The 17,476-nt window shown below is 44.8% G+C and overlaps 2 protein-coding genes across 2 annotated transcripts in view; one reads left to right on the top strand and one right to left on the bottom strand.

The window, feature by feature from the left end:
* The window catches only part of igfbp3 (insulin-like growth factor binding protein 3), an 85,774-nt gene extending 82,402 nt beyond the window's left edge, over nucleotides 1-3,372 (top strand). The window contains exon 4 of the mRNA XM_071346102.1: nucleotides 3,063-3,372. Coding sequence (XP_071202203.1) covers nucleotides 3,063-3,188 — 126 coding nt within the window. The 3' untranslated portion in view covers nucleotides 3,189-3,372. The remainder of the gene's footprint in view (nucleotides 1-3,062) is intronic.
* A 5,786-nt stretch (nucleotides 3,373-9,158) lies between these two features.
* Nucleotides 9,159-12,586, bottom strand: igfbp1a (insulin-like growth factor binding protein 1a). Its single transcript, XM_071346101.1, is given in 5 exon segments — nucleotides 9,159-10,473; nucleotides 10,941-11,069; nucleotides 11,641-11,813; nucleotides 12,087-12,405; nucleotides 12,408-12,586. Coding segments are annotated over 5 exon segments (801 nt in total). The 5' UTR covers nucleotides 12,462-12,586; the 3' UTR covers nucleotides 9,159-10,347.
* Between the last annotated feature and the right edge of the window lie 4,890 nt (nucleotides 12,587-17,476).

Here is a 17,476-nt window from a genome sequence, read left to right as displayed (position 1 = left end):
ATTCCCCTCTATGTCCTCTTTCCCCTCTTTGTCCTATTCCCCTCTCTGTCCTATTCCCCTCCCTGTCCTCTTTCCCCTTGCTGTCTTCTTTCCCCTCTCTGTCCTATTCCCCTCCCTGTCCTCTTTCCCCTCTCTGTCCTATTCCCCTCTCTGTCCTCTTTCCCCTCTCTGTCCTATTCCCCTCTCTGTCCTATTCCCCTCTCTGTCCTCTTTCCCCTCGCTGTCTTCTTTCCCCTCTCTGTCCTCTTTCCCCTTTCTGTCCTATTTCCCTCTCTGTCCTCTTTCCCCTCCCTGTCCTCTTTCCCCTCTCTGTCTTCTTTCCCCTCTCTGTCCTCTTTCCCCTCTCTGTCCTCTTTTCCCTCTCTGTCCTCCTTCCCCTATTGTCTTCGTTCCCCTCTCTGACCTCTTTCCCCTCTCTGTCCTCTTTCCCCTCTCTGTCCTATTCCCCTCTCTGCCCCCTTTCCCCTCTCTGTCTTCTTTCCCCTCTCTGTCCTCTTTCCCCTCTCTGTCCTCTTTCCCCTCTCTGTCTTTTCCCCCCTCTCTGTCCTCTTTCCCCTCTCTGTCCTCTTTCCCCTATTGTCTTCATTCCCCTCTCTGACCTCTTTCCCCTCTCTGTCCTCTTTCCCCTCTCTGTCCTCTTTCCCCTCCCTGTCCTCTTTCCTCTCTCTGTCTTCTTTCCCCTCTCTGTCTTCTTTCCCCTCTCTGTCCTCTTTCCCCTCTCTGTCCTCTTTCCCCTCTCTGTCCTATTCCCCTCCCTGTCCTCTTTCCCCTCTCTGTCCTATTCCCCTCCCTGTCCTCTTTCCTCTCTCTGTCTTCTTTCCCCTCTCTGTCTTCTTTCCCCTCTCTGTCCTCTTTCCCCTCTCTGTCCTCTTTCCCCTCTCTGTCCTCTTTCCCCTACTGTCTTCGTTCCCCTCTCTTGCTTATCAACATATAGTATGTTGGTAGTATGAATCAAATCAAATCAAATCAAGTTGATTTTATATAGCCCTTCGTACATCAGCTAATATCTCGAAGTGCTGTACAGACACCCAGCCTAAAACCCCAAACAGCAAGCAATGCAGGTGTAGAAGCACGGTGGCTAGGAAAAACTCCCTAGAAAGGCCAAAACCTAGAAAGAAACCTAGAGAGGAACCAGGCTATGAGGTGTGGCCAGTCCTCTTCTGGCTGTGCTGGGTGGAGATTATAACAGAACTATGCCAAGATGTTCAAAATGTTCATAAGTGACAAGCATGGTCAAATAATAATCATGAATAATTTTCAGTTGGCTTTTCATAGCCGATCATCAAGAGTTGAAAATAGCAGGTCCGGGACAGGTGGCGGTTCCATAACCGCAGGCAGAACAGCTGAAACTGGAATAGCAGCAAGGCCAGGTGGACTGGGGACAGCAAGGAGCCATCACGCCCGGCAGCCCCGACGCACGGTCCCAGGGCTCAGGTCCTCCGAGAGAGAGAAAGAGAGAGAGAAGGAGAGAATTAGAGAAAGCCAAGATTTTCAAAATGTTCATAAATGACAAGCATGGTCAAATAATAATCAGGAATAAATGTCAGTTGGCTTTTCATAGCCGATCATTAAGAATTGAAAACAGCAGGTCTGGGACAGGTAGGGGTTCCATAACCGCAGGCAGAACAGTTGAAACTGGAATAGCAGCAGGGCCAGGCGGACTGGGGACAGCAAGGAGTCATCATGCCCGGTAGTCCTGACGTATGGTCCTAGGGCTCCGGTCCTCCGAGAGAGAGAAAGAAAGAGAGAAGGAGAGAATTAGAGAGAGCCAAGATTTTCAAAATGTTCATAAATGACAAGCATGGTCAAATAATAATCAGGAATAAAAGTCAGTTGGCTTTTCATAGCCGATCATTAAGAGTTGAACAGGTAGGGGTTCCATAACAGCAGGCAGAACAGTTGAAACTGGAACAGCAGCAAGGCCAGGTGGACTGGGGACAGCAAGGAGTCATCATGCCCGGTTTGCCGTGACGTATGGTCCTAGGGCTCAGGCTCTCCGAGAGAGAGAAAGAAAGAGAGAACGAGAGAATTAGAGAGAGCATACTTAAATTCACACAGGACACTGGATAAGATAGGAGAAGATATAGATATAGATATAAGATATACTCCAGGTATAACCAACTGACCCTAGCCCCCCGACACATAAACTACTGCAGCATAAATACTGGAGGCTGAGACAGGAGGGGTCAGGAGACACTGTGGCCCCATCCGATGATACCCCCGGACAGGGCCAAACAGGAAGGATATAACCCCACCCACTCTGCCAAAGCACAGCCCCCACACCACTAGAGGGATATCTTCAACCACCAACTTACAATCCTGAGACAAGGCCGAGTATAGCCCACAAAGATCTCCACCACAGCACAAACCAAGGGGGGGCGCCAACCCAGACAGGAAGATCACGTCAGTAACTCAACCCACTCAAGTGACGCACCCCTCCTAGGGACGGCATGAAAGAGCACCAGTAAGCCAGTGACTCAGCCCCTGTAATAGGGTTAGGGGCAGAGAATCCCAGTGGAGAGAGGGGAACCGGCCAGGCAGAGACAGCAAGGGCAGTCTCTGCCTGGCCGGTTCTGCCTGGCCTGGCCATCTGTAGATGTAATATCTGGACTATCCAAATGTCTGTCTCCCTCTCTGTCTCTCATCGCCCTCTCTTTCTCCTCCCTTTCTCTCCCTACCTGTCTCAAAGCGATAAGTCCTCGTCCTTACTTCCTTTGTCTGTCTGTCTGTCTGTCTCTCATTCTCTCTCCTGTCTGTCTTTCTGTCTGTCCCTCTCTCCCCTCTCTGAATGTTTCTAGGCTGTGGCTATGGGCCAGGGCTAGTTGAATGGTCTTAGTTCGTTAGCCCTTCCCATGTTGGTGTTAACTATCTATTGGATACAGCTTGCTGAAGGCTGTAAATGTCTGACAGAAAAAGCTCCTTTCCTAGTTTAGTCAAAGTTGACAAGAGTTTTATATGATAGACTGTAGGTTGTTAATATATTGCATTAAATCAATCAATTTCTCTCTCTCTCTCTCTCTCTCTCTCCCTCTCTCTCTCCCTCTCTCTCCCTCTCTCTGCAGTGCCGTCCTTCCAAAGGGAGGAAGAGGGGTTACTGCTGGTGTGTGGATAAGTACGGTCAGCCTCTCCCTGGCTATGATGGAAAGGAGAGAGGAGAAGCCCAGTGTTACAACCTGGAGAACAAATGAGAGGCAGAGAGAGGATGGAGTGATGGAGAGAGGAATGAGGCAAGGAGAGAGGAATGAGGCAAGGAGAGAGGAATGAGACAAGGAGAGAGGAATGGGAGAGAGAGATACTTGTTTTTTACTCCTGCCTTGCACGTAACCGTCGAAAGAGTGCTGGACCGTTGACCTCAGGTCACATGACTGCCGGGTGGGGGAGGGAGAGGGAGGGAGGAGGAGGGAGGGGAAGAGGGGGGAGGGAGGGGAAGGGAGGGGCAGACTGGGACAGCACAGCCTAATAGGCCAAGCCTTCTGTCCATCATCTGCAGCTATCTGCTCTATGCTATGGGAACCTCTAGCTACCCCTCGTATGAAAACAAGAGAGAGAGAGAAACTAAACATCTGCACTATTATTTTAGAGAGAGAGGAAGGAGGGACTTTTCCACTCATTTTAAAGAGGACTTGTCTGTGACTGTGACCCAATGCAACATGCTTGTGTATGTGTAACGGATGTGAAATGGCTAGCTAGTTAGCGGGGGCCGTGGCTTTTGTGGAGCGATGGGTAACGACGCTTCGTGGGTGTCAGTTGTTGATGTGTGCAGAGGGTCCCGGGTTCGCGCCCGTGTCGGGGCGAGGGGACGGTTTAAAGTTATACTGTTACATTGATGCTGTTGACCCGGATCACTGGTTGCTGCGGAAAAGGAGGAGGTTGAAAGGGGGGTGAGTGTAACGGATGTGAAATGGCTAGCTAGTTAGCGGGTACGCGCTAATAGCGTTTCAATCAGTTACGTCACTTGCTCTGAGACCTGAAGTATGGTTTCCCCTTGCTCTGCAAGGGCCGCGGCTTTTGTGGAGCGATGGGTAACGACGCTTCGTGGGTGTCAGTTGTTGATGTGTGCAGAGGGTCCCTGGTTCGCGCCCGTGTCGGGGCGAGGGGACGGTCTAAAGTTATACTGTTACATATGTTTGTCTGTGTGTTTGCATGCATGTGTGTGTGCGTGCGTGCATGTGTGTATGCCTGCGTGTGAGCATGAGTGCGAGCATGTATGAGTGTTTGTGTGTGTGTATGTGTGTGTAAATGCTGTCTTTCAATAAGCTCAGTTTAGAGGTGTAAGAAAACCTCTTGACATCCAAACCCTGCCCCCTTCTACCCTGTCGTGCAGAGACTCCTCCCCTTTCTCAGGGTCCATCATTATGAAGTGAAGGCTTATGGGTAGGCCGGCCTCTGACCTCTTCCCTGCCATGTTGTACACCACTGCCCTTCCCCACTGTCTCCATAGCAACCAGCTTGTCGCGCCCGATGTGCTGCGTCACATTTACAGGTTTAGGGGGAAGGAATGGAATGGAGACGGTGCCTTAAACCCACACTGCCCCTCTCCCCCTCTTCCCCATCCCTGACCCCTACCCCTCCCTTTCTCATATTCCTTGGTTAGCCCTCTGCAGTCCTCATAGGACCCCAGGAAGAGTAGCTGCTGCTTTTGCAAAAGTTAATGGGGATTCAAAAAAATTAATAAACAGGTGCTCACATAACGTTACCACCTTGCAGCCTTGGTCTGGTTAGCTAGCTGGCGGGTTGGGTTAGCATAGTTAGCCAAACCACCACTTCTTCATTCAGGAAATAGGGCCAGTGGTGTTGTCATGACAACATGGTCCCTCTATCTGCAGTACTCTTCCTGTCTGTGGTGCATATGACCTGGTGTGGGGTCCTTTAGACTGGGCATGCTCGGTGAGACCGGGCTGCTCTCTCTGCCATAGGTGCCAGCTTCGAGGCCAAGCACAACCACTTAAAGCACTTTAGCTGCACCCAACCAACTTCCCTACAGCGCTCCTCGCAGTTAAAGACAATTTGTACCCATTGCAGCGTAGTAGTCATACCTTTTCATTGGTGGCAACATTTAACAAGGTTTATAGCACTGTAGAACAAAACATCAACAACAACAAAATAAACAACAATGTTACACAAGCACTTCTGACAGTGACTTTACTCAGCCTAGAGAACAAACGCCCCTCAGAATTTCCATTCTATGCAAAGTGTGTTTTATTTTTGTTGATTTGTTCTTGGAGATGCTTGTATGATCTTATGCCAACATAACTCCACCAGGTGGATGCAGCACCAAATATGCATTGAAGAAGCAGACAGGGGGTCTGAGGGAGGGTGCGTGGTCCTCCTAGAAGTGCTCCCTGCTTCCTGTATGACGCTTTCACATATCCTGTGTCTGAAATGGCACCATATTTCCTATATAATGCCCTATGGGCCCTGGTCAAAAGTGATGCACTATATAGGGAATAGGATGCCATTTCAGATGCAAACTTGAACAGTGGAGTGTGCACGACAAGGAATGCTAGCCCAGTAGCTCGGTAGCATGGAATTGGATGCACACACACTTTAAAACAAACAACAACAGCAACAACAACAACAACATCTTAAAACCAACCAACCCGCTGAGGCTACAAGCCATTCTATTTGAAGACTTGATTTCGGGGGAGGATAATTCAATTATGTTTAAGCTATTGCCCCGCCCCTTCCCAGTTCTTTGTTAGTCTTTTTCTATATTCAAAATGTTTTTGTGGCTATGTGGCTGACACATGTACGGTACTTCAAATTAAATAAATAAAGAAGTTATTTATCTAAGAAAGAATTATAAACTGATCCAAACTACGTTTTTTCTTACCAACAATTCAGTGACTCACTGATGTTACAGCAAACTCCAAGTTGATTCAGCGTATTTTGGGGAATGTAATCACTAATGAATGTTAAAAAAAATGTATTAACATTTTCTTCTATAATTATTTTTGTAAACTTTATACATCTCTGGTTTGTTGCCCACGGTAACTGTCAGTCCGTCAGGCACTCAGGCGCTCAGGTCACTGGTCTGTAATCTAATTGGTTTATAACAAAGTTGGGGTCAGTTTTATTTCTATTCAGTCAATACAATAATCTGAAATTCTTCATGAGGAAATGTTGAATTTGAATTTCAACTGACTTTTCTGAATGAACTGAATGGAATGGAGCCCAATCCTGTTGTGTAATCCAATGGGTCTGTAGTCAAGTGAAACTCTCAGTCAGTCCATCGGTCACTGCTCCAGCACTTCTCTCTGTACACACCAACGTTCACACAAACGTGCACAGCAATGTGCACGCGATGCCACCCCGTCTCAGTCTCGGTCCACTGTGCAAATCCAGGGGCACCTCTGTCTCTGTAACATTTTGTCACTTTTCTGGTGGTCATGTAAGAATCTCTCTTTTGTTCACGGGTAATTGTACTTTATTTTTTCATTTTGTTTCAAGTTTTATTGTAAAGAGTTTTGATTCTTTAAAGAAAAAAAGCTTTTCATGTTACTAAACTAGAAAATCACACAGCTATTCTTTTCTTTGAGAAAGGAACATTATTTTGTTAAAATATAATTTGTATTTAATGTCTTTTTAAAATAAAAAATAAACACTATTTTCATTTACTGTTGAACGGCTCGAGGGTGTTTTTACAAGTTAGGCTGTGTTACCTCAGAGAGCTGGGAAGTACATTCAGTACTCAATACTGTCCTACTTCAGAGTTATAGTAAGTAGGCCTACATTCAATAAACTGTTTACATCAAATGTTCTAGCAGACAGGGAGGCAGTTGGCAACCAAAAAGATGACCAGAGGAATCTATTTTGATAGTTGATGAAAAGGTTCAGAGGTACTGTTTTTCTCATCACAAATCCTTTCTATCCCAGCTCCCTCTCTCCCTCCCTACCAAATCCCTCCCTCTCTCTCTACTTCCCTCTCTCTTTCTCTCTCTCTCGCTCTCTCTATTTCTCTCTCTTCTTCAGCCTTGGAATATGGCAAAAATAATAAAGCTGTGGTGCCAGGCAGGCTGGCAGTGGGCACGTTGGGGTGGTTGAGGGAAATACACACACACACATAAAGAGAGAGAGAGAGAAGGCGAGAGAGAGAGAAAGAAAGAGAGAGAAGGCAAGAGAGAAAGAGAGAGAGAGAGAGAGAGAGAGAGAACACAGCACACTGTAGACACACAACCTAGAGCCTCAGGCACTGCTACAGCGTAACAAGACAGAACATCATGAAGTTTGAGCAAGGTGTATGTGTGTTTATATGGTTGGGTTGGTTGTTTGGTTGGAGTTTCACAATATATTGAGGAAACAGTTTTATTATCAACGCATTCCTCTGTGTTACAGATAATGGCTGTGTCTGAAATGGCACCCTAATCCCAATAGGGCTTTGATCAAAGTACTGCTTTATATAGGGAATAGGGTGCAATTTCAGACGCAGTCGAAGTTTGTAGCTTTATGCTAGGGCTGTTTATGCACATACTCCTATATGACTGAGGCATTCACCACATGACACAGTCACACACACTGCCCAGGACATCAAGATTTATTTTATCGTCAATAATTATTTGATCATTTAAAATAGTAGGCTGCTCCAGCCGGATTACATACAGTTGTAGTCGGAAGTTTACATACACCGTAGCCAAATACATTTAAACTCAGTGTTTCACAATTCCTGACTTTTAATCATAGTAAAAATGTCCTGTCTTAGGTCAGTTAGGATCACCACTTTATTTTAAGAATGTGAAATGTCAGAATAATAGTAGAGAGAATGATTTATTTCAGCTTTTATTTCTTTCATCACATTCCCAGTGGGTCAGAAGTTTACATACACTCAATTAGTATTTGGGAGCATTGCCTTTAAATTATTTAACTTGGGTCAAATGTTTCGGGTAGCCTTCCACAAGCTTCCCACAATAAATTGGGTGAATTTTGGCCCATTCCTCTTGACAGAGATGGTGTAACTGAGTCAGGTTTGTAGGCCTCCTTTCTTGCACACGCTTTTCAGTTCTGCCCACAAATTTTCTATGGGATTGAGGTCAGGGCTTTGTGATGGCCACTCCAATACCTTGACTTTGTTGTCCTTAAGCCATTTTGCCACAACTTTGGAAGTGTGCTTGGGGGTCATTGTCCATTTGGAAGACCCATTTGCGACCAAGCTTTAAACTTCCTGACTGATGTCTTGAGATGTTGCTTCAATATATCCACATAATTTTCCTTCCTCATGGTGCCATCTATTTTGTGAAGTGCACCAGTCCCTCCTGCAGCAAAGCACCCCCACAACATGATGCTGCCACCCCCGTGCTTCACGGTGGGGATGGTGTTCTTCGGCTTACAAGCCTCCCCCTTTTTCCTCCAAACATAACAATGGTCATTATGGCCAAACAGTTTTATTTTTGCTTCATCAGACCAGAGGACATTTCTCCAAAAAGTATGATCTTTGTCCCCATGTGCAGTTGCAAACCGTAGTCTGGCTTTTTTATTGCGGTTTTGGAGCAGTTGCTTCTGGCTTGCTGAGAGGCCTTTCAGGTTATGTCGATATAGGACTCGTTTTAGGGTGGATATAGATACTTTTGTACCTGTTTCCTCCAGCATCTTCACAAGGTCCCTTGCTGTTGTTTTGGGAATGATTTGCACTTTTCGCACCAAAGTACGTTCATCTCTAGGAGACCGAACGCGTCTTTCCTGAGCGGTATGACGGCTGCGTGGTCCCATGGTGTTTATACTTGCCTATTATTGTTTGTACAGAAGAACGTGGTACTTTCAGGCATTTGGAAATTGCTCCAAAGGATGAACCAGACTTGTAAAGCTTCTAAAGCCATGACATAGTTTTCTGGAATTTTCCAAGCTGTTTAAAGGCACAGTCAATTTAGTGTATGTAAACTTCTGACCCACTGGAATTGTGATACCGTGAATTATAAGTGAAATAATCTGTCTGTAAACAATTGGTTGGAAAAATTACTTGTGTCATGCACAAAGTACATGTCCTAACCGACTTGCCAAAACTATGGTTTGTAAACAAAACATTTGTGGAGTGGTTGAAAAGTGATTTTTAACGACTCCAACCTAAGTGTATGTAGCCTTCCGACTTCAACTGTACATAAGAGATTTTTGATTAAAAAATGCAATAAATCCCAAAGGCTTATTTCCCAGATGAACAAGATAACATATTTGAGGTTAAATGTTTTTATTAAATTCCCCCTTTTTTTTTCCTTCTTTTTTTTACAATACAACTTAATTACAAAAGTGTCCATACACATGAGTGAGCAGTCGGTCACTTTGGGAAAAAAATGCCATCTTTCTCTCTCTCTCTCTTTCTTTCTTTCTCTCTCTCTCTCTCTCTCTCTCTCCATTTTCCTTCTTGCTCTTTCTTTCTCTCTCTCTCTTTCCTTCTCTCTCTCTCCAACAGCAGCATGTAGACAGAGCACGCACATCACAAATGAAACATGGTCAAACCACACAGTCAAACGACAACAATTTGTTCTTGTGGTCATAATGCGTTCATGGTCAGATAAAGAACAGTGATGCCAGTCAGTAAAGTAAAATAAAAGTCCTCTTTGTAAAGGGAAAGTCCTCTTTGACAGGAGGATGTATCAAAATAATAAAGACAGACAGTCAGCAGAGACAAACAAGCACCAGGAGGTAGGTCAAGGTAGATACCCGTCAGAACAGGGGCAATACAGGAGCATTACCCATCATGCAATTCTGCAAACCCCACAGGACCATAGGATATTGAGTTTCTTAGAAGTTAAGTATGCCCAAATTAGTCGTTTTCTGTATTCACTGATGTAGTTGAGGGTCATCAACTATGAATCATATCAGAAAAAAAACACAACAAATAAACCATGGCAATGAACATGAAAAACAATGACAAGTAACATAATAACAATTAGAAATCCTTCTAAAAGACATTTTGGTCACACAGTGCTTTTGTTCTTGTTTGGTTTGTTTTAAAAAGTAAACCAGCAGACAAACTCCTAAAGACCAGAGCGAGATCAACTCGGCAATATGGACTAACTTAGGGCATAGATACATATGTGCACATCATACACTGATAAAAATACACATATAATAATAATAATGATAACAATACTAATAACAATAAGGCAAAATTATATAAATATTCTTAACATAAACATAACAAAATGAAGAGATACATAGTGTGAAATAAATAAGGCTGTAGAGTTAAAGTAAATGCATGAAAATATTAACAATGACAGTGTGTACCTGAATATCAAACACCACCATTTACAATGAATAAATAACAGGTATCGAAAGGAAATCAGTGGTTTAGTGTGTGTGTGTGTGTGTGCACGTGCATGCGTGTGTGTGTGCACGTGCATGCGTGCGTGTTCTGCATCAGTGGTTGATCTCATAAGCGCACTCAGCATTTCCCTCCAGATCAGTGGATCCCAGAATCTTCTTTCCGTTCCAGAAGGACACACACCAACACCTGCCTTTCTGTCCATCAAGAGATGACTCACACTGCGAGAGAGAAGGAGAGAGAGAGATAAAGAGAAATTAGAATGCCTGGGGGTTTTACACACCGTAACACACCTCCACTTAACACACCTGTTCAGATATGCTATGACCTTCATTTGTGTGCAGCCGCACCTCATGGGGCAAACATACACCCATTCCAAGACAAGCGTGTGTACAGGCACACACACGGAAAGGCACACGCGTGTATAGTCATGCCGCGCCAAGGGGACTAGAGTGAAACGAGCTGAATGTGCTCCAAGGTGTAAGCAGTGCTGTACAAATCTCTGCCTGAACACACATTATTCTTTCTGGAGCTGTGGTTGGCACAATCTTGGTTGGACACACACACACACACACACACACACACACACACACACACACACACACACACACACACACACACACACACACACACACACACACACACACACACACACACACACACACACACATACACACAGTGTGTCTACCTGTTTGGCTTTGTAGAGTCCGTGTTTGTCACAGTTTGGCAGATAGAACCTGATCAGTTTGTCTCCTAGCTTCTGTTGTGACTTAGCGATCTTCTCCAGAGCTCTCTGTAACTCCACATGACAGGGACCCTGGGAGGAGAGGGAAAGAGAGAGATACGGAGTTTTAAGTGTATTTCTGTGTACTGTGTAGGCATATTTTAAGTGTTTTATTCATCTTCACTTGCTTCTAAATCTGTCTCTGAAGGGGCTACATGGGAGACCTGGCCCTACCTGTCTAAGGGCATGCTATCAAAGTAGTGCTGCTAGATAGAGTAGAACACTGCCTTCTCACTAGTCATCAAAGGTTGCTGTTCTATCCAATCAACCCACACAGTCAAGGCCTGTTGTGGCAAAACACTGGTATTTTGTAAAATTGCTCCATGATAGGTCATAAGGTAGGCTAATGCACACAAACACCCACACACGCACGTGCACACACACACACACACACACACACACACACACACACACACACACACACACACACACACACACACACACACACACACACACACACACACACACTTCAAAGTCACTCGAGGGCCCCCTTGCGGTATGATGCTAATTACCCACAACCCAACCGTTCTTTGACTCTCCAAAAGTTTTAAGAACGTTAAATTATAATTGCAAAACTGTTAGTACATTTTCCGTGAGCGCTCACCTGCTCCACCAATTTCTTTCGGATTGCGTTAACTTTGGCTTTCATGCTCTCCAGCGCGTCCGCGGCGGCTCGGGGATCGAAGGGCTTGCGGTGGCCGTGGAGATAGAGGCTGGAGCCGGGGTCTGATACCATGGCAGCGTTCTCTGTCTCGGCATTGTCCGCCGCTCCTTGGTCTGGAGAAAAGAGGGAATGAGTGTCAAGAAGGGGAAAAGCCAGTAGAAATCACAATCTTGATTGTACTTATGCACAAGTACATTTGCAAATGAGGAATAATGTGCAGTCTAATTACTATTGGGATATAATTATCCATATTATTAGGCTAATAGGCTTTTTAAAATATATGTTATTATTAGCTTATGTCAACTATAGACATTATATATATATTGCATATATGCTATTTCTAATCTAGCTATAGCCAAAACATTATGCAATTAGGTGTTACATACCGGGGTTTTGGGACACAGGGCTACTCTCGGGCTCGGGGATCTCCGTGCATACAGCCTGGCCGCGAGTGAGGGAATGCAGCGGCCGGAGGTCGCCGGGCCTCGGGGTGCACCTCAGTCCGGACCCGCATGGCGCCGTGTAGATTCCGCACAGATCCCCCGTCTTCAGGGCGCAAGCGAGGCAGCATCCACAACCAGGCTCCCGCAGAACCTCCGCACAGCCGGGCGCCACCGCTGGACACTCGCTCAGCTTCTCCGGTGAGCACGGGGCGCATCGGATCGGCTCTTGCGCTAACACCGGGGACCCCAGGACAGACCGGACCAGCACAGAGCAGCATACCGCGCCACCAATACATTTCTGTGAAATAATCCACTCATGGTATAAGGAGAGTCTGGAATAAGGAAGAATAGTAGTTTATCAATGGTAAGGAGAGTTAGAAAAAACACGATTCGTTCCTGTTCCTTAGTTTCTTTCCTTTGATTTTGGAAAAATGACTACTCGTTGCGCGCAGCCTTATTTATACCCTGGTCATTGTAAAACGTTTGACGCATCTGCATTATGAATGACTTCTAAAAAGAAGGTGTAATGATCCGACGGCTTCTGATTGGCCCTCATATGTCCAGTCAGAGACCTTATTTGAATACAACACGCAAAACACAATAGCGTATTTATTTTGGAACAGCCTGTGCCCGCACGTCGCGCTCTCTGTAGGCACAACATCAACCAGTGACAGTGTGACGACATCACCGTTTGGTGTTGCAAGTGAGGAAAAGGAATTCTGTATTCTCACACTACTGCCAGAATAACCGAGTTTCAGTCAGTCTATATAGCCCATCAAGAATTGATCACCGTCTATTTGAAGTTTCACCATTATAGCAGGATTAGAACTACATAGATTTTGTAGTAGAAAAAAGACATGCTATATCGTTGTATTTAGTAGTCTGATGCTGAACGGAAGCAGTTTAGTTCAGCAAACAAGTGAAGACCTATTTCACCGCCACAGTGTGGTACAATGCCTGCTATTCATTAGTTGTTGTTTTAAATATCCTTTCAAACTTCTTACACAACTTCCAGCAAAAACGAATGATGACTGCTGATTACGCCGGTTAGCCTGCCGGGGCTGCACCTAGTAGGCTACTGTAAATGTCCAGCACTAATTGAACATGAGAAGGCATCCATGCACCGCGTAGATAATCCGGCGCAAATGGGGGTCACGGTGTACAGTACTTTCTGAGTCACCCCAATAGGCACAGACTTCAATTCAACCTCTATTCCACGTTATTCAACGTCATTTCGTTGATTCAACCAGTGGGATACACGGCAGCGGGTCGCCGACCGTGGAATGCGACCTCCACTCCCGGGTACTGACGGAAGCACCATTTTGGTCTCCACGGCGCCGGAGCTGACCGGAGGAGTACCATTGTAGTTACCCGTTTCCTTTCCGGTGTTAATAATAGACCGTGCGGAACGAGGCTGCACTGACATGGCCAGAGACACGTCCCGAGTCCCGCGCGCGCACGTGTGTGTGTGTGTGTGTGTGTGTGTGTGTGTGTGTGTGTGTGTGAGTGCTCTTGGCACACCACAGGGGTACTGGGGACAGTGCGGAGAGTAAGTAGGGTCACAAAGAGATTACCATGTTACACTCACACCCTATGTCACAGGGCAACAGACCTGGCATTGGTGGATGACTGTATTGTTCATTTAGGAGGCTGAAAGTGGAGAGGCCAATATTACAGCTAGGAATTGGTCACGCTAGGGAATGTTCTCAGGGGTGACCGCCAGGGGATAGAGATGGTGAGCAATGCATAGAGGGGTGAACTGAGTATATCAACCATGACTGTAATGGTGAATGAAGGGGGTCCCAAATGGCACCCTATTCCCTTTATAGCACACTACTTTTAAACAAGGCCTGTATCCCAAATGAGTTCATATTAGCCTTACAGTGCACTAGCTCTACTCTTGACCAGGGGTCTCCTTGTGTCACCACTAAGCAATATGTCATCATGCTACATGCAATGACTTGTAAGATTGCATCATCTGCCTACCAAGTGGTTTTAAGTTTAGACCCACTTCTCATGTAACGACTGATTTACTGTTTGTACTCCTTCTATAGCCCCAAGCTGAATAAATACTGTATATAATGAGACTTTTAACATCTGAAACCAGTTGAAGTCTAAGGTGATCTAGTCAACGATCTTCTGGAATGATGCAATACTAGTAATAGCCCACTGGGCACAGACGTCTTTTCAACGTTTATTCCACATTAGTTCAACGTAATTTCATTGAAATGACGTGGGAACAACATTGATTCAACCAGTGTATGCCCAGTGGGGTGCTACTCAAGTCTTATTGAAGGAAAGCATGCTCTACAGCAGGGGTTCCACATTCTTTTTCACTCAGGGCCCCACTTTCCAGCATTGGGGAACATCCCGTGTCCCCCCGCACACACACACACACACCACGTCTATTTATATGGGCACAAGAACTGTTCATGACACTACCCAATTCTGAAATTACACATTGTGCATTGTATTATTACAACATTCAAGAGTAAGTTTAAAGCCGGACTGAGTTCCGCCCCACGTGCAGACCCACAGTTTGGGAACCATTGATCTATAGCTACGGCACATCTAGAAGCCCATTCATGTAAATGCAGAGGGTGAAAAAGAAATAGACTTTGCATTCCTTTTTATGTTGGTAAAAAAAAATGTGATAATGAAAATGTATTTAGGGTCTGATTGAATTCCAGCCAATAATTTTATTTCATGGGTTTATATGTCAAACTATGCAGTGAGTTGACTAGTTCATGTTGCAATTCAAAATTGAAGAGCCTCTTTGTGTCTAAACATTGACATTCTATCTCCCCATTATATTTCCTTTTACTCCATTAATTAAAGGGGCAATCTGGGATTGGTACATACATTATTTTACTTTAAAATTAATTATATATAGCCATTGACAGGGGTGGAAAGAGTACTGAAATATCCTACTCATGTAGAAGCAGTGCTAATGTAATGACATTTGACTCAAGATGAAGTAAAATTACTGATGTAAAAAACTCTCTCTCACTCACTCACTCACTCACTCCCTCACTCACTCACTCCCGTTTCCAGCTCTTACTCACGTACTCTCTCACTCTCTCACTCACTCACTCCCCTTTCCAGCTCTTACTCACTCACTCACTCACTCACTCACTCACTCACTCACTCACTCACTCACTCACTTACTCTCTCACTCACTCACTCACTCACTCCCCTTTCCAGCTCTTACTCACTCACTCACTCCCTCTTTCCAGCACTTACTCCCTCACTCACTTACTCTCTCTCTCTCTCACTCACTCACTCCCCTTTCCAGCTCTTACTCACTCACTCACTCCCTCTTTCCAGCACTTACTCCCTCACTCACTTACTCTCTCACTCACTCATTCACTCACTCCCCTTTCCAGCTCTTACTCACTCACTCACTCCCTCTTTCCAGCACTTACTCCCTCACTCACTTACTCTCTCACTCACCCACTCCCCTTTCCAGCTCTTACTCACTCACTCACTTACTCTCTCACTCACTCACTCCCCTTTCCAGCTCTTACTCACTCACTCACTCACTCACTCACTCACTCACTCACTCACTTACTCTCTCACTCACTCACTCCCCTTTCCAGCTCTTACTCACTCACTCAATCACTCAATCACTCACTCACTCACTCACTCACTCACTCACTCACTCACTCACTCACAAACTCCCTCTTTCGTTCACTGACCAAAGGGTAGAAAGAGTACTGATATATCCTACTCAAGTAGAAGTACTATTACTTTAATGAAATTTTAGATGTAAAATTACTAACTTTGAAAAATACAGTAAAGAGTTGCTGTAATTAGTTACTTTACACCTCTGTTCATTGATCTCTGGTCATTAGCTTAGTACCAAAAAAACAGTGGCGGTGTGACCGCTTTGTTATTGTTTGAATCCCAGATTGCCCCCTTATGGTATGGGCTGGCTGGCAGTCAGTAGGTAAACTGCCCTGTAATGCACTGGAGAATCTGGACCAAAGGCTGTGTTTATACAGGCATCCCAATTCTGATATTTTTACTTTTGACTAATCACATTAGATTTTTTCACATCAGCTCTTTTTCAGAGCTGATCTGATTGGTCAAAAGACCACTTAGTGAAAAAATATCAGTTTGGTGCTGCCCGTGTCAACACAGCCATAGTGACCTAGTGTTCCCTGAACCATTTAAAACACGTGTTCTATTCCACCAGTCATGCTCTAACGTCTATCCCACCTTATTCAACTATTGTAGTTGAGGGCTTTATGATCCGTTTAAATCAGCGTTGCTTGTGCTGCTATAGTCTCTCGTGACAGCACGTGACATTTGGTTCTGGGTTCCGAACCTCAGATTAGGTGTGCTTAAGTGCTGACACTGATGTGGAATGGCCAAAGGAATGGTCATTGGAGCCTATCGTCCCAAATGGCACACTACTGCCTATGTGCTCTGCTCAAAAGTAGTGCATTGTATAGGGAATAGGGGGCCATTGGGGATACAGCGGGATGGGCAACTGGCAGCCCCCTTTTGTAGCCCCACGGATCAATTTCCAAAAATGAAAACATTTTAAATAGCAATAACAATTTTTAGGAACTCAGTCGGGTTCTCTACTTACTGTTGAGAGTTAGAATAGTAAAATACACAAGTTGCAAATTCAAAATTTGTTTGTGCATCAGCAGTTTTCCTCTTGTTATGTCAGTCACTGGCAATCAATCAATTGGCCCATGTCAGCTAACATTTTTTAGATTTGTAAGTTAGTCTAGCCAGCTACAGTATCAAATTTGTTGCAGTAATGGTTGGATTACGGACGTAGAGGCCCCCTTTGATTTTGTACGTCACTCTCACTCAGATATCATATTAACATTTGTATTAGTTTGTACTGTTAAAAACTTCTTGACACTAGGGGTCAGATTATTTTTTATTTTTTAAAATAACGTTCCCAAGGTAAACGGACTATTTCTCAGGTCCAGATCGTAGAATATGCATATAATTTACAGATTAGGATAGAAAACACTCCAAAGTTTCCAAAACTGTCAAAATATTGTCTGTGAGTATAACAAAACTGATTCTGCAGGCGATAACCTGAGAAAATATAACCCGGAAGTGATATATATATTTTTTAATCTGTGTTTCCTGGCCAGTCTTTCTTCCATTTAAAGGGCTATCAACCAGATTCCTTTTCCAATGGCTTCCTCAGGCTGTGACCAGGCTTTAGACATAGTTTCAGGCTTTTATTTTGAAAAATGAACAAGATCTTTCAAAAGTAGTCAGGTGTCCTCTGAATAGTTCCTGCACGCGAGAGGGGAGCTCTCCATTTTCCTTTTCTCTCTTATTGAATAGGTTACGGTCCG

The sequence above is a fragment of the Salvelinus alpinus genome, chromosome 16 (genome assembly GCF_045679555.1).
Source record: "Salvelinus alpinus chromosome 16, SLU_Salpinus.1, whole genome shotgun sequence".
NCBI classification, from domain to species: Eukaryota; Metazoa; Chordata; class Actinopteri; order Salmoniformes; family Salmonidae; genus Salvelinus; species Salvelinus alpinus.
Note: the sequence above shows the minus strand (reverse complement) of the source record. Positions and strands in the feature narration are given on the sequence as shown.